This window comes from Pinus tabuliformis, chromosome 6 (genome assembly GCF_031772625.1).
Source record: "Pinus tabuliformis cultivar Carrire ecotype Pingquan chromosome 6, CPIR1, whole genome shotgun sequence".
Lineage (NCBI taxonomy): Eukaryota > Viridiplantae > Streptophyta > Pinopsida > Pinales > Pinaceae > Pinus > Pinus tabuliformis.
Genome location: NC_142292.1, coordinates 1,256,635,135 through 1,256,659,966, shown reverse-complemented (window position 1 = coordinate 1,256,659,966; position 24,832 = coordinate 1,256,635,135). Strand labels below are relative to the sequence as shown.

The 24,832-nt window shown below is 38.4% G+C and overlaps 1 protein-coding gene across 15 annotated transcripts in view; it reads left to right on the top strand.

The window, feature by feature from the left end:
- LOC149263220 (histone-lysine N-methyltransferase TRX1-like) overlaps nt 1-24,832 on the top strand; it is a 372,050-nt gene that overhangs the window by 89,963 nt on the left and 257,255 nt on the right. For all 15 annotated transcript variants that reach the window (XR_016259237.1, XR_016259234.1, XR_016259240.1 and 12 more), the window contains exons 13-16: nt 6,310-6,427; nt 6,549-6,614; nt 6,721-6,782; nt 7,008-7,064. Coding sequence is in view for 3 of the 15 variants with exons in the window: in XM_089425947.1 (XP_089282073.1) it covers nt 6,310-6,427; nt 6,549-6,614; nt 6,721-6,782; nt 7,008-7,064 (303 nt within the window). In the remaining 12 variants the exon portion in view is untranslated. The remainder of the gene's footprint in view (nt 1-6,309; nt 6,428-6,548; nt 6,615-6,720; nt 6,783-7,007; nt 7,065-24,832) is intronic.

Genomic DNA, 24,832 nt, shown 5'->3' with positions numbered 1-24,832 from the left:
TCTTGGGAGTTATTTGTCAAGAAAGAAATTAATTTTATATTAAAATTAGTCTTCTAGGCCTCCTCCACCAAGTCGGCCTCAAAACTGGACAAGTCGACCTAAACTAGGCAACATAATACTATATAAAGGCAACAACTTGACCTCATTTGACACTTATTTATCACAGGATTCGCTCTGCAGTTTCTAGGCTTAGAAAAAAGTGCGAATTTCAAGGAAGATGGAGAAGGATAACAAAGAAGGTGGTCTCTCTCAAGCATAAAAGTCGAAATTTTCTCTCTTTCCCACATGTGTGAAGTTGCGCAACTGCTGGAAGGGGGTCAAAATTCTACAGTAACTGGGAGGCTGAAATTCTACTGCTGGGGGTCGAAATTCTGCAATTGGGAAGTCGAATTTTTGGATTGTTGTTGGGCTGGAGCTGCTGGATAAGAAGAGACTACTATATCATCCTTGAAAGCTGACTTGGTGGAGGAGGAAAGTTTGTTGGTCTAGGGTCTTGGTCCATCTCAATCTAAATTACTGAAGGAAGAGTTATTGATTGGGGTTTCCCCTATATAGGGGTTTTAGCCTTGGCTGTCTGCCTACATCTGGTGTCCCTCATCTTCATGTTTTGATTTTGATAATTGCTTGATGAAACCAAGATAAAACCACACAAGAAAGTTAATAAGAACATAAGAATATCACAAGTAATTATCAACATAAGAAAATCTTTCTGCCTTTTTGATTTTCTAACACCTAAGTCACATGACACGAGGACACGAGACATGGAAGACACGTAAATACGAGTATTCAATACGAAACACAGCGACCTGGAAACAGGACACAGGGGACACGTTTTATATATATATATATATATATATATATATATAACGAAATATAGTTTTTTATCCATATTAATTTGTGAAGTGAAATATTATTTGTTGTTTTCTAAAGCAAATTAATATTTCATATCAACCCCAAGGCTAAAAGTTCATAGGAATCAGATCTGGGAAACATCTAGTAAGAGATGAAATTTTGGTTTTGCATTAATTGCCATAGAATGAAATTTCAACGGGATAGACGTGAATTAACTTTCCCAAGGCCATTTTGTTTCTTCCTGAGAACATTGTTGATGTAATGGGTAATAAGAAAAACCCAGGATAGAGCTAAATCAGCCCAACGCTTGGGTGTCATTTCTGTTACAAGTTAGAATGAAGGTTTTTTTTTGTTTGTAAATCAGGTTATAGCTATGCTGCACTGTTAAAATAAAAGCTCCCAACTATTGCTGTTGCATTTATTGTGTTGATTTGCATCATGGGTGTTCAATGAGATTCGTTGGATCTAGTTTAAATGGCCAATAAATCTACTTCCTGGAGTTTGCAGTTATGGGAAAAAGCTTATAAACAACGCTCCCTTAGTGGCAAATCCATTTTCCCTGAGTTGTTTATCATGCAGAATTAAATAATGGTGCTTGTGGTTTAAAATATCACTTCTATGGCTAAAATCTATTGAATCCCCATGTTGTTTTGGCCTGTTGGTCACTCCCAAGCCTTTTTTAGTTTTTTGAAGCTACCACGATGCATCTTCTTGAACCTGCCTTTGCATTCCAAGACGATATCCGATTCGTTGAGTGTGTAGCCCCCAAGACCTGAGAGCTGGCCTGAATGTCTAAAGCAGTGTCGGAGGATTTCCTAAATCCTGACATTTGTCCTTGTTAGAGTAGGTACATCTCAGGGGACAATAGTTGGCATGTGACTTGTTAGTACCCTGAGGCATTCACTGGTGGTGGTTGAGGTATTACGTTTTCTGTGGAAGTTGGGCCTTATTTACCTATGATTCGGGCAGCTAGGCTTTAAATTACATTTTTTTGCGGGGTACGTATTCAACCTGTCGAAAAACGTTGGGGCCATGTTTTCTACCAACGAAATACGCGTTTTCCAAATGCAGGACACGACGAAAACCGGCGAATACGTTTTCCATTTTCCAGGACACGATAAAAACCATATTCGACACGTATTAGGGCCGTTTTCGTGTCCAGTACGTAAAATACGGGACACGGGACCCTGGAGGACGTGTCCTGTGACTTAGTCTAACACGTTTTAATTGGTTAGCGATTCGGCCTGAACGATTTTCAATACTATGATATATATATATATATATATATATATATATATATATATATATATATAGAACAACTTAGTGACTTGCATATAAAAGGTGAAATATAAACAAAGATTGAATTTAGAAACTAAAACTTTTACATGATGATGATACAAATTCAATCATATATTCTAATACTATATCAATGACGATGAATTGACAAACATACAAGAAATTAAAACCAAAAAACTACAATTTTCTCATTAAGCCATCAAAATCAAAGTGTATTACATAGATATTGACTCATTGAGTCACTGCTACTATAGATGGAAATGCCAGTGGAAAATATAGAATTAAGGTAGATACTAGAACCGTATTACAACTCCCCTTGATTGAGCCACGATTGCTGCAATATGAAAAACTAACATATTGCTGTAAGAAAAGAAAATTGTTGTAGTAAACAAGGATTGCTCTAACAAAAATAAAAAAATATGGATGGCAAATCCACTTACCGACACTTCGAATCTCCTCTAACACTAGTTACTCTCCCTTACTCGCACTTCAAATCCTCCTCAACTCCAAAAACTCAATCGAATGAGTGAAATACAAAGACAAAAACATGCTTTGAAGCTTGCGGTGGTCACTTTTTTATGGACACATGTTTGAACATTGTGACACGTGTGTAATTGGTGTTTGACACAAGTTTGACTCATGTTCTGCGCTTAGGAGACAAGTCAAACTCATGTTAAGCATGTGTCATGCTAGTGCCATGTTTGACACAAAGAATATGAGACACAAGGGGGCGGGGGGGGGGTAGGAACATGTTTGGTAACTTAGATTAAAAAGTTGATGCGATCAATCCCATTTATGATGTTCAATCTAAATACTACTTCTCTAAAGCCCAGATTCAAATCATATTTTTTATTTTATTTCAAGGATACACTATATTTTGGTTTCTCTGACATGTAATTAACAAACTACACTACGTTGGAAAGAGTACAAAGCTTGATTCTCAGGTGCATTATCATATGCAAGCGGACGATTCCACAACCCATCATCCAGGTAGAGTTCGATATCCATCCTTTCTGCGTTGAGGTAATTTTCCGTATAGTTTCTTTCCTTCATGTAGTTTGCTCTCTCAGACTTTGCCACATGGAGAGAGAGGTGTCACTGGCTTTCACTTCGCTACTCGAAGGCCCTTGTTTTAGATCCTCTCTCAAGCCAAGCATGAGGTTGGTTCTCAGAGGTGTCTTGGCTTCTCCAGTTGATTACTATCTCCCCATAGTGCATTCTCTACTTTGGATTCTTCCTTGTTGCATTGAGCCATCTCTTTCCAACTAGATAGGTACTAAATTAGGTTATTAGAGAGGTTATCTATAGATTTTACATTCAGGTCACCTGGACCTCAACTTCGACGAGGTGGCGCTCAAAGATGTCCTTTTACATAAAGCACTTTTTGGAGACATAAAGCACTTTTTGGAGTTGTGGGTTGGTTGGCATCATCTTTCGCCCCCCTTATATGCATAGGCATTGGGTGCATTGGTTGGTGATCCCTTTGGGATAGCTCTAGGCCAGTTGCCATTGACTCTGGATAGGGCTAGGTCAACATATACCAAAATCCAATAGAATCTGCTAGTGTGTCACCTTAAGGAGCTAGAGATGGAGTTGGACTTTTTTGGTGTCCCCTTGACTACGAGATCAAAAGATGCTATCACTGCCTCTATAGGGACTCAAGGAGGTCACTCTCTTCTTTTTTTTGGTACTAGGACCAAAGATACTTAGCTCTCTTCATTAGGGAGATCTTTTGCCATAGATTTTGGCTCCTACACCCCATGCCTCACCCTAGGATGATCAGACCAATAACCTCATACTTTGCTGTAGATTCGTTAGGTTAGAGCAACAAACAACAAACAAAGTTCCAGTGTGCACTAGGTAGAAGAATAGTGAGACATTGGGTTTCTCCTCAACGTTCTCCTCTTGGAGGCCAACCAATATCATCGAGATCAGCTTGATGGTATCGGTCCAGGGTTGAGGGGAGTGCCCCCCCCTCTCCTCGCTCCCGCTCCCAATTCGCCCTCCGAGCGGGAGCGCCTCGGGAGCGTGCTCCCTAAAAAAATGCTCCCCCTAAAAAAATGCTCTCCGCCTTTTCGGGAGCATTTAACTGTTTTTGCAATTTTCTTTTTGCAGTAATGTTCCAAATGCTTTTTGTTTTCAAAGAAACAAATAAGTTTTGGGTGGGGCAACTTATTGATCAAGCCTGTGGCCCTAGTATTGATATGCGATTCATGGTAATGTTAAATTCTTAAAGTAAAAGTGACATTCTCCTTAATCTTCATTTTCATCCTTTTACTTAAATTTTTAACATTACCATGAAATGACTCAGGATGTTTGAGAGTGGTTCCGACCTCATTGGATTCCATATGGAGAAAGTAGAATTTTAGATTTCATTCAAAATCCAGCAGACTTATCAGTTTTTCAGGATTTTAGGATTGGGGGATTGTAATGTTTCCATTGAATTTTGTCATGTATTAGGGTATGGAACTCGTATTTAATCAAGAGCACCAATCCCTCTATGTACCTTGATGTTAGTGACATTGGTTGTCGAACTCCTCTATAATGACCCTCCTAAAAATGTACGCATCACTCAAACAAAATCTTGACTTGACATGCTATGCTTTTTCTATCTTATGTTCATGCTTAGAGGGTGATATTAATGACAAAGATCCCTATACAGATACAGAGGTAATGACAAGGATAACTCTGGATATTAATGCTTAGAGGGTGATATTAATGACAAAGACCCTGATTTTCCAACAAGACTAAAAATTTAGACATTTCTCATGGTGGCAAGAGGCGCAAGCATAAGCAATAGATAATAGATTTACTTGTCTTTTCTAGTTTCTAGTAGTTTTTATAGCTATTGACTCTTTCATATTTATTATGATATCTTTTTAAACAATATATGACAATTTAAGTTTGAAGTAGGCAATTATAACTCATTAGTAATGAATTATGAATATGATGCTTCATGAAAGTTGAAAGTTGTTTCATTTCATTTCATTTTATAACATTTCATTTCATGATAGATATTATTTGTTGTAATGGTTACACTTAGCTTACAAGTACAACTTTGGTGATCAATGATGATAAATGTTATATATTGAATTTTGAAAACTTGAAACTTTAAGATTGATGAATCATGAGACTCAATATGTTGTATGTTACTATGTTACTAACTTGTGGACGTGGTTGATGAAGGTTATAACTTCTAGATGATTGTTGTTATATGGTTCAATCTATGTTTTTTTTATGTTTTTTATATCTAATTCATCATTCTACATGTTTTTGTTGACATATATGTATCAAAATATAAAAATATAAAATATATATATATTATATAAAAAATGCTCCAGGATTCGCTTCCAAACCGAGAGCTTCTGAAAATGTCGCTCCTGCACCCGTTTTCACTCCTGCTCCCTGCTTTCGCTTCCGCTCCCAAGTAACATTGTATCGGTCTATACATCAAGCCACACGTCCTCAAAGTGTTAGAGAAATAAGCTTTAGACGAATTCAGAGTAGAGCACCTCCCATCAGACTACCTCCTAGACTTAGAGGAGCAACAAAAGATCCATTCAAAGTTTCCTTCTTTCAACCTCAGATGCTAGGAGTATTCCTCAATTGTATATTATCCCTAGGATCATACAATTGGACTGCTGGATGCTTCCAAAGGACTCTGATAGTGAGCCAATGTCCTGTTCTCCCCCCTTGCCCTTGTCCATCAGACTTAGGAGACCTTGACATTATTGGCCTCATTGTCTGATCTATCTCTTGACAGGTTCTTGAGTTGTCCAAATTCACTTTGTGTTTTATGTTACCATACCTTTCTCATGGTTTTATGCATATGTTTTGGTGTTATAATTATGTAGGTTTCTTTCCTTGTATTATTTTTGGCATTTCTAGGAGTCGCGCTTGCGCTCCCACATTGTATTCATACTGGTTGTAGTCTTCAGTCTTATTTGATCTAATTTCCAACTTTGATGAGAGTCTGGATTACACCTTTCTGTGTTAAAAATATCTCTTTTGTTCTTCTAGTTGTATAAATGCTAACAAATTTTGCTGCAAAAGATTTGCTGTATCTTAGTATTTCTTGTCGTGTATGTAATGGTGATAGGCACCTTTTGCTTCAACTTTCACTTGTGGTTTATGCTCACTTGATATTTATTGGTTGCTCAGGTACATGCAAATTGTTATGGTGAGAGAGAGCCATCAGGTGGGGAACTTTGGCATTGTCAACTGTGCCGTCCAGGAGCACCCAAAAAACGCCCTCCATGCTGTTTATGTCCTATCCCTGGTATGTACAGACATGTCAGTAGGTCAAAGAATAGCTTCATATGATATTTTTGAACATTGCAATGTAGAGTATTCGAAGCCATTTGATCATGTCTCCTCGGTGTTCTCTTATTACTTTTCAGGGGGTGCAATGAAAAGAACAACTGATGGACGTTGGGCTCATTTAACTTGTGCAACATGGATTCCTGGTAAAAGAGTTTTTTGTGATTTATTAGGAAGATCAAGTTTCTTTGCATTTGATTTACCTATAAGATAAAGAATGTTTTGATTTATACATGTAAAATATTGTTACAGAGACTTGCCTTGTAGACATTAAACGAATGGAGCCGATTGATGGCCTTAATAGGATCAATAAGGTATGATACAATGCTTTTTTACTTTGACCATAGATTCGTAAAGTTCTTGGCAATCATGTTGTTTCCGAACAGGACATACTCATATTTACCGTGAAAGCTGGACTGCCTACATGTTAGCTTTTACATGAGCTATTTCTTTTGGAACAATGTTAGGCATATTATAATAGCTATTATCATTTATCTGTAGCTTAATGGGACTATCTGTGTTTGTGTGATTGGCTTTAGGACCGCTGGAAACTTATATGCAGTATTTGTGAAGTCCCTTATGGAGCATGTATCCAGGTATTTAGATAGGAGAATTATGAAAATGCAGTTATTTATTCTAGCTTCCTGCATTGGCCATGATTGCATCCTGTGTTGAATTGTCAGAGGGCAAATGTGTTTGATTTAATTTATTGTGCAGTACCATCTGGCTATGAACACAATGGCAACATTAATGTTTAAAGATATTTAATATGCATTGCTCCAATGGTTATGAGTCATGATTTGTAGCTTGTCCAATTGAGGTCTCTGAAGTATGCCAGTTTAATTTCACTACGATATCATATGTTCATACATGTGATGGTGATTGACAAGCAGTCACCAAGAGAACAGATATGCTGGCAAGAATGATGCAATGAAGAAGTAATGTTGTCATGTGACTATGGTGTCAATTCTTAATGAAGAGGGCTTAACCAAGAGAACAGATATGCTGGCAAGAATGATGCAATGAAGAAGTAATGTTGTCATGTGACTATGGTGTCAATTCTTAATGAAGAGGGCTTAAGAAGTGTTGTTATGGGTATATAAAATGAAGACTTTAGTGGTTTTTTAGTTGGCTATTGTCGAAATAAAAAGGAAGAGATGAATATGACTGATATTTTTGCAAGGTGTGAGAGCGGATCTGAGTTCTGGACAAGTTTTGCTCATACAGAGAAGTAATCTTCTGTATGATGACTGGGATGCTCTCCCTTTTTAATACAAGAGGATAATATGCACATCTATTCACTTGTGCATGCTTGTCTTTAAACCCTCTGTGCTTGAGTCTTGTACCTTGTTATATTCATTACGTGTGAGTGATTCTATTGTAGGCCCTGAAGAATATGCACCGAGGAATGACACCGGACATGCATATGATAAAAATTATTGCTAACAATTCTCTCAACTGGCATGAATTAGTGCACTTATTGAGTGAAAGCTGTTTTGAAGTGATTTATTTTGCCAAATAATTGCGTATTAGTCAGCTGTAACAGGAACATCTTTTTGAACAACTCAGCAACGCTTTTGGGTTATATGGAAAGTTATGCATATTTGCTACGTATGTATAAGGATTCTTATTGAATGAATATTCTCAGCTCCAATATATGTACAGCTCCAATATAGGCAAGAACTCCCACACACTCCACTTCAGCATGCTGGCAATGAAACAGGGTTAGTAGAAAACATGTGTATGCACATAAATAGATAGGAAATAGTAACAACAGCAATATTCATGGAAACACTGGGAATGGCATTACGCTGATATTCAACACAATGGTTTATTTACATATGTACATGTGATCAATATATGTGGAGTTACAAAGCATAGACACAATGATGCCTCCACTCATGATGGCAATTCATTTAGAGTAAAAGGGGTTTCTTGTAACATTGAGATCCTATCTACATGACGATAGAAGAAGCAACTGTTCATTGAACCATTTTGGTCTTCCTAATGAAGAATTCACAACGATGACTTCATATTGAAGTAATGACCTCACAACTTAACTCATGTCCCATTAAGTAATCACATCCTAGATTAAAAAACTCTTGCTTATCGCATGTATATGTCACTAGAAGATGAAATACAATACTTAGCAAAGTAGTGACATAGTTTGGGTTGACATTTGCCTCCTTTATTCTTAAGCATACCATTCAAGAAATAGACAGACTACTAGTTTTCTTTGATGATGTTTCTAATTCTTTTGTTATTGGCAATGTAATCAATATCACTAGTGATGGAACTAGTGCTATTTGACCTTCACTATTCTCAATGACTTTTGGAAATCTTGTTTCAGTGCTCATTCATCTACCACAACGCCATGGAAGACTAATTTGTTTGCCATTTCCCTCAAGCAGAAGATGCCCTCTCCACTTAACTCATGGGTTGTAAAGTGATTACATCTTAGATACAAAAAAATCATATATCATATGTATATGTCACTAGAAGATGAAATACATTTCCTAGCATAGTACATGTATTGACACGCTTTGGACTAGCATTTGCATCCTTTATTCTTAAGTGTACCTTACAAGTAGGTAGACAACTAGTCTTCTTTGATGATGTTTCTAATTCTTTTGTTGATGGCAATGCAATCAATATCATTGGCTGTGCAACTAGTGGTGTTTGACCTTCTCTAATCTCAATGACTTTTAGGTAAGAATAAAAGAACGCTGTGTTGTTACTGTGTACAACCATCATAGAAAATCTGCCTTAGCCAAGTGCGTCCACAACTCAAATCACCATATTTTTATAGAAGATGCCAAGTTGATTGTGAAGGAAGATCATTACATGAAAAGATACAAAAGGAAATTGAAATTAAAATATCCTAATAATCTGAATAGGTATGAAGAATTGAAAATAAGTAATACCTATTGTCTTGTAATTTGCCTTGGAAGAAGCATGAATGAGTCTGGCAACTGCTTCCCAACATGATAGCCAATTCTAAAGAATGTTAATAATAAAGCCATTTGTTGACCATAAACTCGTGATTCTTTTGTTCTCAAGATGAGCCCAACAAGTGGCTTGAAATGTTGGGAGAAATAAATTGTAACAAAGATTGTTACATTGGATATTGCCTTGTGTATCGCCTTTTAAAACTTTTTGAAATTATGTTTTAATACTTGTCATTTCCCTTGAGCACAAGCCCATAAATTTTAAATTCTTGAGGTTATTCCTTATTATCTCTATTGTAATGTCCCCAATTAAATTAATTTTGCTAAAATGAATTTCTATTTTTGCAATTGGGTGTTGGGAAATATTTTGGCATGTAAACTTAGGAAAACTGGGTGGAGGGAGTCCTCACTTAATTTTTGGAGAGATGGAGGCCACCAACATTAGAGAAAAGGAAAGATTAAATTGGTAGTGGGATGTGGGGCCACCCAAAAAGGGGAATTCAAACCCCTTAGGAAAATCAAATTGCTAAGGGAAGGAGGTCGAAATATTGGATGGAGGGACCCACATGAGGAGGTAAGAAGAAATTATAAATAGGAGCATAGAAGCTATTGGGGTCTTTTTTTCACTCATCTATTTTCTTTCTTTCTCAAGTTGCTTAGCTGAGTCACTAGTGCTGCTTAGCACAAAGTTCTCTAAGGGGAGAACTCAGCCTTCTTTCCGTGGACTTTGAGTGTCACCCTAGGAAGGCAGGCTATTGCTATTTTGGTGAAAGGGGTGTGGAGTATTGCAACATATTTCAACAGATTTCGTTAGCCAATTCATACTCCAGGGTGGACGCAGTAGAGAAATCGTAGCACTCATTTCAGCTAACTTCTGAGGGTATTTTGCCTAGAGAAAATCAATAGAGTTTCTTGAGGGAGAGCTTAGCCTTTGGAGAAAGTTTTGGAGCTAGAGGTGACTGCTATTGAGGGGAACAAATTTATCTTCCTAGGCCCTGTGCAGGGGGTCATTGGACAACGTGTTTGTGGAGTTGGGTACAACTATCTTGTGCCGGGATTTGATGTAAGACCTCTCTCTACATCCGGGAAAATTTTCTCTACCATTCCTATTGCATATTGAGAAGAAATATGGAGAGTTTGCATAATATAGAGCCACTTGAGACATAGTCTCTATTATGGAGGGCATAGTACAAATTTTGGGTAATTCTAGGAGGTCAGAATTAGCCCAAAACATTTCTGGGTTTTGTCGGTCAGGGGTCAAGAAGTTGGCTTCTAATTTTGCAAAATTTTTGGGGAAGTTTTGGTGCTCCAACCAACAGAATTATTTGGCAGCTAGTGGGGAAGAGAGAGTAGAAATTTTGGGTCCCGGATGGTCTATAGAATTTGCCAAAACCCTTTCTGGGTTTTAGACAAGGATCTCAGAAATAATTTGGCAGAATTTTTTGGGCATATTTGAGGGGTCAAATGGGGGTCCCAACTCAGCCAACAATGTACTTCTTCAAGGGCCAACACAATCATTTGTTCGGGAGCTTCTTGCATTGTTTGGGCATTCATCCACCTAGGGCTTGTTGCTTGATCTAAGGCCAGGTGCACTCATTCCAATCTATTTTGTACTCCTTCAACTATATAATAAAATTGGCCCATTTTGGTGTGTTTCTGACTCATTTCTAGTTCTCTGACCTGTGTACATTTTTATTATGTTGAATTTGTTGCATTTGCTTGATTATCACTGTTAATTTTCCATTAGGAACATTACATCTATCAAATTGCATAGATGACCTTGTATTCTATCATTTGTTCATTTCACACATCATTTAAATTGTTCATTCTACTGGTTATAAATTGTTCATTCTACTAGTTATCATTGATTCTACCTTGATGAAGATTTCTTCAAATGCCAGCCTTGCTTCGAGTGGGCCATCCACTTCTAGCAACTTTCTTAGTGATGCATTTATAGCAACTTTCGTAGTGCCGCACTAGTATGTCGTAAAAAAACATCCATCTTCCACACAGATGATCCTTTCCACAATTATTTGGATAAGTGCCAATGAGTATGCCTTTGCAAGCTGCTCTACACGCATGTAGGCTATATTCACTACAATAACTTTATAAATTTTGAAAGTGGTGATCTTTTCTAGCTATTTCACTTCCATCCAAGTTGTCCTTTTCACTATTTCATTGTCTTTATGTAAGACTTCATCTTGTAGACCATCTTCTCGCACTAGAACCTCTTTATCTTGTAGACTATTCTCTCTCACATTGACATCCATCACACATAAGTTACGCTACACTACTTGCTATCCTCCACTGCTTGTTTGCTAAGTCACCTGACACGGGGATTCGGGACACATAGGATTCGAGATTCATGGTGTCGGATTCGGACACGTTGACCCCCCGGAACAGGACACGTTATATATTATTTTATTAAAAGTATATATATATATATTTAAAAAATTAAAAAATATATATCTATATATATATATATATATTTAAAAAATTAAATATATATATATATATATATATAAAATTTATATATATATATATTTAAAAAAAAAAAAAAAATAATATATATATATATATATATATATATTTTAAAAATTAGATATTATCATATTTCTTACACAAATTTTAATGAATGATACAAATTTATTGATTTCAAACATAGATCTTCATCTATAGCTATTAGCATGCATAGTACGTACAAAATTCAAATACATGTCAATCTATTATCTATTTCTTATGCTTGGCCCTCTTGCCACCACGAGAAATGTCTAATTTTTTAGTCTTGTTGGAAAATTAGGATCTTTGTCATTAATATCAGCCTCTAAGCATTAATATCCAGAGGTATCTTTGTCATTACCTCTGTATCTGTATAGGGATCTTTGTCATTAATATCACCCTTTAAGCATTAACATAAGATAGAACAAGCATAACATGTCAAGTCAAGATTTTGTTTGAGTGATGCGTACATTTTTAGGAGGGTCATGATACAGGAGTTCGACAACCAATGTCACTAACATCAAGGTACATAGAGAGATTGGTGCTGTTGATTAAATACGAGTTCCATACCCTAATACATGACAAAATTCAATGGAAACATTGCAATACCCCAATCCTAAAATCTTGAAAAACTGATAAGTCTGCTGGATTTTGAATGAAATATAAAATTCTACTTTCTCCATATGAAATCCAATGAGGCCGGAACCACTCTCAAACATCCTGAGTCATTTCATGGTAATGTTAAAAATTTAAGTAAAAGGATGAAAATGAAGATTAAGGAGAATGTCACTTTAAACATTACCATGAATAGCATATCAATACTAGGTCCTAGACTTGATCATTAAGCTGCCAAAACGCTTGCCAAATGAAAATATGCGTCGCTGTAATGACGAAACACGCCCTTTTCATACCCACGCTGAGCTTAGCGAGTCCTGGAAATAGGACACGATTCCCAAAATCGTGACACGCTTTTGAAAATCGTGACATGACCTCGGATTCGACGTGTCAGAAAAGGACACGACGTGTCATATGATTTGGACAGGAGTCCGGACCGAATCGTGTCGGATTCGCTGGATTCGGGATTCGTAGGGGGTTTAGGACGAATCCGGTTACTTAGCTTGTTTGTAATTGTTAAAATTGGCAACTAGGGCCAAATTCCACTTTGGATAGCTCATTTGATGGATATGATTATTGCATTGAATTCCTCTTTTCGAGAGGACCAAAATCGACCTAAAGGCAGAATTGTGTTTTTGAATTTATGCCCTCACATGTGCAAATTGTCAAGGTTAGCCACATCATCATGTAGGTTCATGAAGCCCAAGAGACATGTCACTTCACCCTCAATGATTTGTATAAATAAGATAGACCTCCAACCTCATTTAGCACTTCACTTACTCACACAATCATCTCTCTCCTTCTCTAATTTGTTCGTACAACTTATTGGGTATATCTTTTCCTCACATGTGTGGTAGCAGAAGGACAAATTGTAGGACGAATTACAGGCCGAAATTTCAAAGACTGTTGCAAGTTTGACCAGCATTTATAAGGGGTGGTTTGACCTCCTTTGTTTACGATTTTTGTGCCAAAATTTCGTTTTTAACATGCCACATCTATTGGCACAGGAACCAAGACATTTGTTGACTTTGACTGCAGACCAATCGTAGGGTTGACTGCTGAGTTTGACCACTGTTTTCATGACTGTTTTGGGTTGTCTTTGACCACCTTTGAAGGCTGAGTTTGACTGGGTATGACTGAGATGCATTGAGGATAGTTTGCTGCTACTTTGACTTGCTGTTAACTTTCTGGTTAGTGTAGATTTTCACTGTTGTTGACTGCAGATTTGACGAAGATGTTTTGACTTCGGTTTGGCAGGTCAATTTTGACTTTTGTCCTCTCTCTGCTAAACATTTTGATATAATAATAAGAACAATTGATCAAAGGGTCTTCCCCATCTTGGGGTTTTTTCTTGGCATTCGCCAAATCTGGTGTCCTCTTGTCTTGGCTTGTCTTCTGCATTTATGTTTGATGTTCTTTTATTAGTTAGGATCATATGATAATGGTTAATGTGATTGCTAATGGATTACTGGAATTAATAATGGGCTAATGGATTAATGAAGTAACTGACCTAAGCAAAGAACATGTTAACTAAAAAGTTAACATGGTATCAGAGCTAGGTGAGGTCAAGCCCAAGAAAGAGGAGGAATGCAATCACAAAAGATATGTGAAATTGGTTACCCGATTCCCTATTGGCAACTAATTAGATTTCTCCTACTTACTTTGTAAATCAAGTTATTTATATAGTGTTACACAATAAACATCAAAAGAAAATTTACTGCAGCCTTCACTGCTAGTTTTTGGTAGCATCGGATGTGCTCTAGCCTTAAAAAGTGGTGGAGAGGCTAAGGTACATGAGTTACCAGAAACTGTTTGGTGAAATTCCACCCAGATTGTATTTTATTAAAATAATTAATATTTTTAATGGGATTCCTAAGTCTAAACTTAGAAAAAATAAAATATTAATGAATATTAATCAAAATATGGGTGAGAATGATTTAGAAGGCAGATCAAGTCAAATTTTAATCTTTGCTGTTGTTTAGAGACTTAATCTCGGTCGTTGAAGTCTCAACGATAAAAGTATAAGGAGGCTTGGGGTTCATTTAGAAACACAAAGAGATTGAGGAAATCAATTTTTTGAGGTGAGAAGTTCTCATGAGGAAAATAGATCGGGGAGATCTTCAACAGAGGGGCAATGAGAATCCGGGAGAAGGAATTTCCGGAGAGTACAAGGCAGAGAGAGGACAAAAAGACGTCTAGAGGAGGGATGATGCTGGCCTACGCAGTGCTCTGACGCATAGGCAAGGCAGTAAGTGAGGAGAAGTCGAGTTTCTGCTGAGGGAATTCGAAGTTCAGTTGTCGGAAGCCGGGGTGTGAGTTTGGGAGGCAGGAAAGTCGGTTTCTCAGCCAACAGAGGATCTAGAGTAGAGAGGCAGCGTAATACCCAGGAGGGGTGATGCAGAAGCTGCCTAGGGTGAAACAGTTTGACGCAGAGGCCATCAGAAGGTGACGCAGAGCCTCCAGAGTTGAGGATCAGTCACTGATTCTCCAGTGACAGGGTGAGATCATTTCATCAGTCTTTTGTCTAGTATTTTCTCTGTAAAGGATTGCTAGTTGAGAATCCTAAATTTGTACTAAGAGTTTTCTCTTGCATAATAATAAACCCTTAGAGCTGCTGCATCGATTTTCCCGCATTGGGTTTGTCCAGGGATTATTTTGTCCAAAAATAAGTGTATCCTATGTATCTTGTTCTTTGCTCAATTTTCTGTTTCATGTAATCACATTTTAAGTAGTGTAGGCTGCAGAAGTAATTTGCTTCATTATTCAGAGAATAACTTGATGAATGTATATTAAAATCAAGTAGGTGAAGTAGATTCAGATTTGCTGCAATAGGGGTTCCTTGAGGATTAGGAATTTTCACATTCACAACATAAAACACTGTGGAAACAAGTATTGAGCAAGAAGGAAATAACACACACACAATTGACACCGTTGTTTTTGGACAATGTCCCTGGAAAAACCCAACTTGGGAAAACCGGTGCAAAAACTGAGGGTTTTAATTATTATGCAGTAGTTTCTGAATACAATTGTTGGATGCCTTACGAGCTATCCGATATAGAGAATTTGACTGGCAGAGAATTAGTGAGAAATACCTCACATTATCACTGGTGATTTGACACTGATCCAGCCACTAAATGGCTAGCCCCAAGCTGCCTTTGCGCAGTCATTAAGCGACACTACGTCACAACTGATAGGGACTGCGTCACTCCCTTTGACTGATCGATCTGCTAGCTGGATGGTCTCTCCTCTGGCCCTACGGTGTCACACCTCGATTCTTGGCACTGGATTTGATTCGCTCCTTAGCAAATTTGTGAATCCCCTCGAGGCTTCCGTGTTGCCTCAACATGGCTTTACGCTTCCCAGCGTGGCTCTACGCTGCCTCCTTTGGATCTCTCTCTGCCTCCTCTGAAATGTATCCCCGGATCAGGAAACTCTCCAACCATAAAACTATCCCTGCCCCTCACTGCAAGAAATCTCCTCAAGGACTTCTCCTACAACTGTTGCACTGCACTCTTGAGAAATCAATCTCTTGATCTCACTCGATGTGTCTTCCAAATGCCCATCAAGCCTCTTCTTATAATCTTCTCGTTGATCAATCGACGGCCTAGATTAGATTCTAATCAATGGCTCAGATCATCTTGACTTGATCCTCGTCTTTCTCTAGAAGATTCACATCCAATTTAATTAATACACTTCAATTATTTTAATTTCCTAAGTTTAGACATATAGTCATCCATTAAAATAATTAATAATTTTAATTAAACCTCCTTCGGGTGTAATTTCCCTAAACGATTTCTGGGTATTGTGGAATGCAGGTGTCCTAGCCTCCCTGCAAAATCTTGAGGCTAGAGAACATTCGATGCTACCGGAAATCAACACTCCCTCTTAGCGAGGAATGTGCTCTAATGCTACAACCAATTGAAGCATCACTTTGACTCGACCACACTTCCTGCTGTGCTGTTGATGTCTGGCTCTACTGCCCACCAACTACTGCACAACTCTGATTTGTGCTGCATCCGTGCTGTTGTTGACTCTGCTGAACTGTCGTCAACTATTGCATTTGTATTGCAACTCTGTTGCTGCTGCCATTGCAACATCTGCAACGGAAAAACATCCAAAATACTGAACTAGCTTTGTTCAGTATGATGCATCTGTTGATTGCTGCTAGACTCTGCGCTGTCACTGAAGCCTTTGCGTTGCTACTGACTCTGCTTTGTGTCAACTGCATTGTTGCCAACTTTGCTTTGCGTTACTTAGTATCTGACTGATACTAGCCACTGCATCTGTCACTCTGGTACCTGAAACTCGTCCATCCTGGTACTGCTGACTATGGGCTCCTGTAGCAAGGTCTTGATCCAAGAGGTTGACTCCTCAAGGATCCTGCCCATACTGTAGCTCTCTGAGACTACAACTCTAGATCACCCCACCTCATCCCTGGAGGCATGTCGACAATCATGCCAAACTCTTCCTCCAGCCTAGAGGAAAGCCTGTCAATATCAACGAATGCGACTTGCTGATCCTGCTTCTCCTCCTTGTCCCTCTTTTTGAGAGGACACTGAGTGCTGTAGTGGCCCATCTCACCACACCTAGAGCACTTGATCTTTGAAACATCCTTTTTCCTCTTAAGCTGCTCCTGCTGCCCTTTTGATGCAAGGGCTACATCCTCTTCTTCCTTCACGACCTTCGTCCCACTGTTGCTAATACCACTGATTGTGGCCTTCACCAGATCACGCCTCATCTCCTCCTGCTATAGATCAGCCCATACATGTTCCCAATCTGGCAGGGGTTCTCTACCTAGGATGCTCTGGACAAATACTTGCCAATCTTTAGAAACGCTATTCAGCGTTAATCGAACAAACTCTATAGGTTGGGGCCTTGACCATACTAAAGTCAACAGATCTCAGACTTCCTGAAGACTCTTAAGGAAGGGGTCTATTTGCTGCCCTTTCTGCATCCTCATGCATCTAAACTTTTCTTCTAAATACATCTTCCGCTGCTCAGAAGATCCTTCATATAACGTGGCTAAGGCTTCCCACATCTGCTGGGTAGTATCCTTGCTGGCTATATGGGATACTAGTAACTACATGATCTCGAACCTCGTCGAGAATGATCCTCTTTGTCTTTGCAATGCCAGCCTTGTGCTTCTTGAGCAGATCCGCATCGGCAGGTACAACTACCACACTATTGACATAGGCTTTGAGATCATGCTCATCTAGAAGGTAGGAAATCCTAGCCTTCCAGATCACATAGTTGGAGGCATTGTCCAACCGATTTTGATATCCTATGAAACCGGATTCGTCCCCTAGGCCCTATGTGTCTCGAATCTAGTGAATCAGAAACGATTCGGGCTGATTCGTGTTAGAAAATCGGGACATGTTGTGTCTGATCGGGACACTTCGAAGCCGGAACGTGTCTCGATCAGGACACTTTGAATCCGGAATGTGTCCTGATTTTCAAACATGAATCCAAAAATCAATAACCTGCGCGGAGTTATAATGGCGTATTTCCCCATTCTATTTGCACATTCACTTGTTTAGTTTGCTGTGGGTGTTTGGGAACAAGGAGCAAAGGGTGTGGGAGCATTTTCAAGGAGATTCAAGCAACAAGTAAGTGCTAGAGCTTGTCAGATTTGATGATGGTGATACTATGGAGGGGTTATCCTCCACACTGACTTTGGATACAAAGGAGGAGGATGCAGTAGAGGAGAGAAGTGGCTGATGATGAGGACAGTGATGCTGATTTTGATGATGACTATGAGGATTGATGACTCATGAGCTACCTCCTCCCTTGAGGCTTGTATACTTGTAGTTGTAGTTGTTTTGTATTTGCTATTTCTATTTGCCATTGGCATTGCACTACCTATGTAAACAATAACACATTTTGATTTTGATGACTTAGTGAGAAGACTACAATATCTTTATCTTACTCTCTTGTCTTTCTCCTATTGGACCATTGGTGAATTGAATATGTATTATAAATTTATAATTTATCATTTATGTCACAATTGTATTTGTAATTTTGTATGCATAATGTTACTTTGTAAAACTTACATCTAGATGAAGATCTGTGTTTCAATCAATGAATTTGTATCATGAATGAGAATTTGTGTAAGAAATATCTATATATATATATATATATATATATATATATATATATATATATATAACGTATCCGAAGGTGTCTTGTTTCGGGGGGTCAACGTGTCCGTATCCGACACTCGAATCCCGAATCCCCGTGTCAGGTGATTTAGTTGATATGTCAACCCAGTTGATGCCATCTCTCCTAAAAAGTTGAACTGCTCTCTCTTCTCCTCTGCGCAGCTATTCACACTCCCTTTTGGAGTGAGAAATCCTGCACACAACAACTGTTGCTCTGCTTGGAAAAATTCGAACTTCTTGGCTAGAAGTTCTCTGAGGAAGAAATTCTCTCAGTATGTGCTTTCTTCTTTTTTTGACGCTTTTCTGCCCCAACAACTGCTGCAGAAAAACTGCGTCCCACCTGAAGATTGCTCTTCGCTGAAGTTGCTGTTGCGCTGCTCCCTTTGCCGCTGACAAATCTCGATCTGGAAAGGCTTTCTCTCCGTCGACTCACTCGGAGAGAGATTTTTTCTTGAGAATCTTGCCCTGTTGGCATTGGACTGCGCATCCTTTTGTTGATTTGATCTGCTTCCTACTCAACTCTTCGATCTCCCTCTTCCGCTCGGCGTTGGGCTCTTCCGGCTCTGCTCTCCCGTTTCACCTGCACTCTGAAACCATGTGAAAAATTGATTACCCGATTCCCTACTGCAACAATTGATTAGATTTCTCCTACTTGTTAATTTCCGAATCAATTTATTTAGATTGTTACATAGTAAACATTGAAATAAAATCTGCTTCAACCTTCACAACATAAAATACTGTGGAAACAAGTACTAAGCAAGAAGGAAATAACACACACACAATTGAAACTGTTGTTTTTGGACAACGTCCCTGAAAAAACCCAACTTGGTAAAACTGGTGCAACAACTGAGGGTTTTAATTATTATGCAGTATTTTCTGAATACAATTTTTTGATGCCTTACTGGCTACTCGATACAGAGAATTAGTGAGAAATTCCTCACACTATCACTGGCGATTCGACACTGATCCATCCACTAAATGGCTAGCCCCACGCTGCCTCTGTGCAGCCTTTGCACAGTCACTGCGCTGCTCTGCGTCACAACTGATAGGGACTGCGTCACTCCCTCTCGCTGATCGATCTGTTGGCTGAATGCTCTATACTCTGGCCCTTCGGTGTCACACTCCGGTTCTTAGTAGGGGATCTGATTTGCTCCTTATCAAATTTGCAAATCCCCTCAAGGCTTCTGCGTTGCCTCATCGTGGCTTTATGCTGCCCAGCGTGGCTCTACGCTGCCTCTTCTTGATCTCTCTTTGCGTCCTTTGAAATGTATTCCCAGATTAGGAAACTCTCCAACCGGAAAACTATCCTTGCTCCTCACTGCAAGAAATCTCCTCAATGATTTCTCCTGCAACTGTTGCGTTGCTCTCTTGAGAAATCTATCTCTTCATCTCACTCGATGTGTCTTCCAAATGCCCATCAAGCCTCTTCTTATAATGTTCTCGTTGATCATTCAACGACCCAGATTAGATTCTAATCAATGGCTCATGTCATCTTGACTTGATGCTTGCGTTTCTCTAGAGGATTCACACCCAGTGTAATTAATACACTTTAATTATTTTAATTTCCTAAGTTTAGGCTTGGGCATCCATTAAAAATAATTAATAATTTTAATTAAACCTCCGCCGGGTGTAATTTCCCAAAACGATTTATGCGTATTGTGGAATGCATGTGTCCTAACCTCCCTTCAAAATCTTGAGGCTAGAGTACATTCGATGCTACCGGAAATAAACAGTTGTCAAGTTTCCATGAAATCAACATAAAGCAGTGGACTGCAAATGCATTTGAAGTATCTTGTTACAAGCCCTAGAAATCATGAGAGGTCTCGAAAGATAATGCAAGTCTGAGTATATGCAAGAGTTGGGCCAAATAGCTCATGAAGGCCATTAATCAAATCTGAAGATGCTAAAGTCCTCCTTCGGCAACTAAGCTACCTATCATGATAACAAGTCTATGAAGAGTTTTTTTAAGAATGCGTTAATTTGACGCACTCTTCTGTGAATTAATTTCTAAGGTATTGCGTCCCTTTTTAGCAACATATCTACAGTGGAAGATTGACATTTTTTTTCTTGTTTTCTGTTTGGGTCACTCGCTGATGGAGTAGACTGTTTGAGGCTACTCAGTCGCAACCAAGGTCATATGTGGCACGATTTTGTCATTTTTGGTTGGCTTAGGGTTGCGCTGGTTGTGGGATTTGAACCTTTAATTGACGACCAGTGGAGGATTCTCGGCCTTGTATGAATGTAAAATCAGAGGGTATAGTATCTCTCAAGGTACGTGTAATGCAGTTAGTTTTTTTTATTTGTTTTAAGGGTCTTTTGATGGAGGGTTTGATTTAAATAAGAACCCTAGATGGCTCATGGAAAACCCTAGCTCACATATGAAACCCAAACCCTATTATGTTCCCTCGTAAGAAACCCTTTCTTTTGTTTTTTAGGGTTTGTGGATTCTAGGGTATGATTGATGAGGATGATGTTTTGAATTTTGTCCTCCATTAGTGTATGAAAACCCTAGACGTATCTCATGCTTTTATGATCACATATTGTGCTTGGTAGTGCTTGTCTATGACTATTTCTTGGCAAGCATGATGAGCAAAGGGAATTGTGAGGACCCTGATTTTGGCATCTTGATTGGGCCATTTGGCACTTTGATGTGTTGTGCCAGGATCTTATGAAAGATGGTCTTATGAATATGAATGTCTGGGTGCAAAGGACCCCTCCCCATCATGGATTGGGTGATTTAATGCATTGGTTGCAGTCATCTAGCAATGAAGGATAATGTAGCTGCTTTCGGACAATCTCATGGGAGAATTTCTTCACTCTAGGGTGAAGGACCATGATGATTCTTCAGAGACTACTCTTTGATTTGAAGCAAGCTTCCTAGAAGTTTGTTGTTGTAGTTGCGTCGTGGAAAGTTCCATTCCTTGCATGAGAAGCTCATGATTGGAAGCTAGATGATCACGTGAAGCAAGGCTTTAGAGGGAGCCATAGAATCCCAGATAGTATGACCCGATGACTTTTCTTACCCAATGATTATTGATGAAGGAAAGTCATGGCAGCTGATTAAGATTATGATGACTCTGATGATGCCTTGATATATCCTTGTTACTTGAGAGGCTGCATGATTATGATTGATGACTTTGGCATATGGACCTGAGGGTCTATAGCAGGGAAAGGGACAGGTTACAGATGGCTCGATGACTATGTTTTGGCAAGGTCACTTTCTCTATATTTAGAGGGAGTTATGGACAAGCCATGTTGATTGGATTGTAAAGATGCAACTATTGATGATGTATGATTGATAACTCTCTCGTTTATCAAGTAAGACAGAGTTGACTTTTGAAGTCAAGATGGAAGATCTAGCCTTGATGCACTATTCCTTGCACTTAAAGGTCTGATGAGATGGAGAAGTTGCTAGTTTGCATATGTATATCTTGTGGGATCCCTAACGTTCTTGATAAACACCATATCAGTCATATGCCTCTCTATGAAGACTTTGAGTCGATCTATGGATGAGCTTCATATATTGGATAGTTGCTTATTGAAATATCTCTATGATTCTATTATCTATAATCAGAGGTACACTGCTAGAATCTAATATTCCATGAATATTTTGACGCTGGTTCGGTTGGTAGTGTGATGGATGGAAAGAGCACATCTAGTGCTATATCTCTTGATTCGGTTGCTCTGGAAGCACTATTGAGGCTTAATGTATATAACAAGAAGTATGGCTTATTATGATGCCAATTGGTTGAGGAAGCTCTTTAGTGAGCCATTTGGGCACATACTAGTAACCACTGTTATCTATGTTGCCAGGAAACGTGGGTGCGGGGACAGGGACGGGGACGACATTTTTGGAAACAGGGTGCGTGGGTTCGTCGGGTAATATAATAATATTAAATTTTAATAATTATATTTTATAAATTATAAATTTATAATTAATAATATATATGAAATTTGAATTTGTATATTTTTTCAACTTTAAACAAGAAAACTTTAATGATAACCATTTAAACATGCACATCATTGAACATTCAACATTGACATTGAAATTTCAAAATTTATCACCAAAAAACTGTTCTTTTGAATCTTTTCCGTGTAACCATGACACTGTGACAACTATGTGAGAGAGCTCAAGGCTACTACTAAAACTGAAAATTCAAAATACATACTAGGATAAATGCTAGACTCAGCTATTTTGGTGAAACTTGGGACAAATTTTGTCACACACAGGCTTTAAAATGACTATGCAGCTTAGGTTCATTTGCAAGGATGCCTATCAATCTAAGTCACAGGACACGTCCTCCAAGGTACCGTGTCCCGTATTTTACGTGTCGGACACGAAAACGGCCCTAAAACGTGTTGAAAACGTTTTTCATCGTGTCTTGTAAAATGTAAAACGTATTCACCGGTTTTCGTCGTGTCCTGCATCTGGAAAACACGTATTCCATTGATAGAAAATGTTGCCTGCATAAGCTGCAATTTTTTTTGAAAGAAACAAATAACTTTTGAGTGGGGCAGCTTAATGATCAAGTCTAGGCCCTAGTATTGATATGCTATTCATGGTAATGTTAAATTCTTAAAGTAAAAGTGACATTCTCCTTAATCTTCATTTTCATCCTTTTACTTAAATTTTTAACATTACCATGAAATGACTCAGGATGTTTGAGAGTGGTTCCGGCCTCATTGGATTTCATATGGAGAAAGTAGAATTTTAGACTTCATTCAAAATGCAGCAGACTTATCAATTTTTCAGGATTTCAGGATTGGGAGATTGTGATGTTTCTAGGTGACACCACCTACCCGGGCTACCCTTGCCACCAGTAGAGGACGTGGTCTACCTCCTATAACTCCTACTTCTAGTTCTTCAGCTTCTAGAGCATAGCAAACTCCACTGCCAACTCCACCAACACTAGCATCTACATCTAGAGGGAAAGGGAAAGCTGTGGCATTTTCTCGTAAGAGGAGCAGAGGAAATCAATAGGATTAGACTTTAGTTATTTTCTTATGTGCTTGTAAGTTGTACATGAACAATGAACATTGAATATTCAAGAATCAAGACCAAGCATATCACATTCTAATTTCTAAATAGTAAATTTTGATTCTATTTATTTTTTTAAAGTGAACTATGAACTTTGAGAAGTAATTATATTTTAATTTGATTAGATAAGTTGCAACCTGTAATTTAATATGGATAAAAAACTATATTTCGGTATATATATATATATATATATATATATATATATATATATATAAATATATATAAAACGTGTCCCCCGTGTCTTGTTTCCACGTCGCTGCTTTTCGTATTGAATACTCGTATTTACTGTCCTCCGTGTCTCGTGTCCTCGTGTCATGTGACTTAGCTATCAATGAATCAGGCTGTGGTCGTACAGACCCTTCCTCCTACACAGCCAAGGAGTGTTAGCATTTCTGCCTCCTGCTCTAATTTCAAGATAGCTTCTCTCCTTATTGAAATTGCTCATTTTGGCTGGAGCTTGAGCTTGTAACTTTGCTTTGAATGTTTAGTCTCTCCCATATAAAAATACAATTTTTTCATAGGAGATTCTTCTCAACTTGATAGTGGTCTAGAATTTTCTTGATGTCTAATCATCCACCTGCCCCATGCATGGTGTGCTCTATTGTAAAGCAATCCCAAAAATAGTGGCAGCCTTACCCTTACACAAAACACGCTTAGCAGTCTTTGTTTCCCAATAAAATGCACAGCAGCCATCTGATGGCTTGAGGGATAGTTTGTCTTTGAGTGCGAAGCTCTGCCTGAATATTAATTATCTAAACATAAAACATCTTCGCAGTTTTTAGAGATTACTTGGTGTACAAGTTTGTAGAGACCATATATGATTTAGGCATATTTTCCTAGTTTTAATCTTAACATGATGTTATCAGAATGCTGTGAGAAATTGGCAGATTTTGATACTTAATTTAGCCATTGTCCAAAATAGCCCTTTGCCATTTAACAACATCAGCTGATTACAGCTTATGGCTGGTCTCAATCCTACTTTCTATTTGACCGAAAATGTCTGAACCTGTATGTGTGCATTTACAGTTTATAATTTGATGGTTATTTGGCTCGGGAATGAATGTTTCATTCCAAATTGATTTACAAGAATTCTTAAAAAACAAGAC